Source organism: Gavia stellata, chromosome 7 (assembly GCF_030936135.1).
Source record: "Gavia stellata isolate bGavSte3 chromosome 7, bGavSte3.hap2, whole genome shotgun sequence".
In the NCBI taxonomy this organism is placed as follows: Eukaryota; Metazoa; Chordata; class Aves; order Gaviiformes; family Gaviidae; genus Gavia; species Gavia stellata.
Genome location: NC_082600.1, coordinates 36,035,133 through 36,036,863, shown reverse-complemented (window position 1 = coordinate 36,036,863; position 1,731 = coordinate 36,035,133). Strand labels below are relative to the sequence as shown.

Genomic DNA, 1,731 nt, shown 5'->3' with positions numbered 1-1,731 from the left:
TTGCTGTAGCTCTGTTTTCCATCCACCTATACTGACTTTTCAACACTCCCATGTGCCCCTGTTGTTCTCCAGACATAGCTTTTGGATTACAGTTATTTTTTTGAAGAAGCATGTTACAAACTCTTGATACAGCTGCTATTTTCAATGATGGTTTTGCTATGCTTTAAACTGCTTTTTGCCTACTTCGTATTTAAGAATAGATTCATGCTTTCAAATATATTGTCCTCTCACTTTGATGTTTCTCTTAATACAGTAAAAGCAAATATCACGGCAGGTGAACATTAGCAAAAGCCACAGCTCCACTTTCCCAGCAAGCGGCAAAAATGTGAATATACACTAGGAAACCTAATTCATGACTGCGGGTAAATAGATTTTTTTAATATTTCATACCCCTGTTAAATTATTTTGTCGTACTGAATGCTCATATATTTGCTTGTACACATTCATTTTCTCTCTTACACACAAACATACACATACGTGCCCTTCCCTTACATCAATATTTTGGGTTTTGGTTTTTTTCTCGTTTTAGGTAATTCACAATTTTGTCCAGCCCTGAAGGTATGCTAGTTCATGCCACTCGCTCTCATGCTGGCAATGATTGCGTACAGTCAAGTGCAACCGGTACCATACTTTTCTCAGTTTAGTCCAAGTCAATAGATATACACCGGCATTCCTTAACTCGGGTGATTCTTTTCTTCTTCCTCGGAGGCTGAAGCTCAGGGCAATTGAGTGTAACAGTCATGGTGGTGAATTTCTTGGGCTTGCAGAAGGAACAAGATTGGAAGGAGCCTTCCTCTTTACGGACATGCCTGGGGATGTAGAAGGAATTGCACTGGCCGTAGCAGAACCTGTTGATAATGGTACGACTGTTGCAGCCTTCTTCGTGGATAGTTTGTTTGAGGGGTTGAGTTTTGCACCAATCCCGCTTTAGGTACTTGCGCTCAGTGATGTGCAATGCCTCCTGACTAGACTCCAGCACCTCTTCAGCAGGCATCGAGGTGCCTTTTCCTCGTTCTCGATGCCTAGAGCCCGACTGCTGCTGTGTCTGCATTTGCTCTGAATCATTGGGCTGATCTTTGTCAGGAGGAGGAATAGCACCTTGAGATCCACGATTCCTCTTTCTCCCTTCTGCTGGTGGTAGCAGAAATCCCATCAGAAGAAACACAGCGCCGATGGCATACAGTGTGCGGACCATCCTATATGGAGGAAGTTGAGGGAATAAAGCACAGTTGTGGATTTCAGATATCAACAGAAGTCAGGTATGCAGTAAATTTTCAGTTCCATAAAATAAGTATGTGTTTGTGCACGCGCACACTTATAAAAGAGAAGCATTTAGCCTTCAGCAGCTGGAAAGCTGTTTCCAAATTGCCAAGTGATAAAAGCTTTAATGTACAGTGATTGAAAGTCAGAGGCTAAACTAAGACCAAAGAGAATTTCATTTTGTGTAGAATGCACCTTTTTCCAGCTCTTTTCTCCATGTATATTACCCTAGTTAAGAGTTCTCATTCCCTTCTTATAGCTCACTGACATTAGGAATGCTGCTCCTGACTTACACTGGTGGAAGAACAGATTTCATGCTACACAAGGATTTATATGACATAGCTATCTGCAATACCAGAGGACTAAACTCTTTAAGTCAGGAGATCAGGGTAGCTATGTGTTCCTTAGTCAGACTCAGAAGCTTTGTACAGCTTCTTGCTTAATATACACCCAGAATATAATGTACGTGCT

General features: G+C 41.7%; 1 protein-coding gene across 3 annotated transcripts; it reads right to left on the bottom strand.

Annotated features, from left to right (window-relative positions):
• Window positions 1-640: 640 nt before the first annotated feature.
• Window positions 641-1,195, bottom strand: GREM1 (gremlin 1, DAN family BMP antagonist). Of its 3 annotated transcripts, none has more exons than XM_059819867.1 (2): window positions 1,071-1,195; window positions 641-965 (listed from the first exon to the last, which is right to left on the bottom strand). In XM_059819867.1, exons 1-2 carry the CDS (start codon window positions 1,193-1,195, stop codon window positions 641-643), a joined length of 450 nt encoding a protein of 149 aa, XP_059675850.1. The 3 variants fall into 3 exon arrangements, with proteins under 3 accessions (XP_059675850.1, XP_059675851.1, XP_009819085.2); XM_059819868.1 differs by having other exon boundaries at window positions 641-958; window positions 1,169-1,195; XM_009820783.2 differs by having other exon boundaries at window positions 641-1,195.
• Between the last annotated feature and the right edge of the window lie 536 nt (window positions 1,196-1,731).

What these genes read in the sequence shown, in the direction of transcription:
- GREM1 (XM_009820783.2), bottom strand. Translation starts at nt 1,195, where the DNA reads ATGGTCCGCACACTGTATGCCATCGGCGCTGTGTTTCTTCTGATGGGA.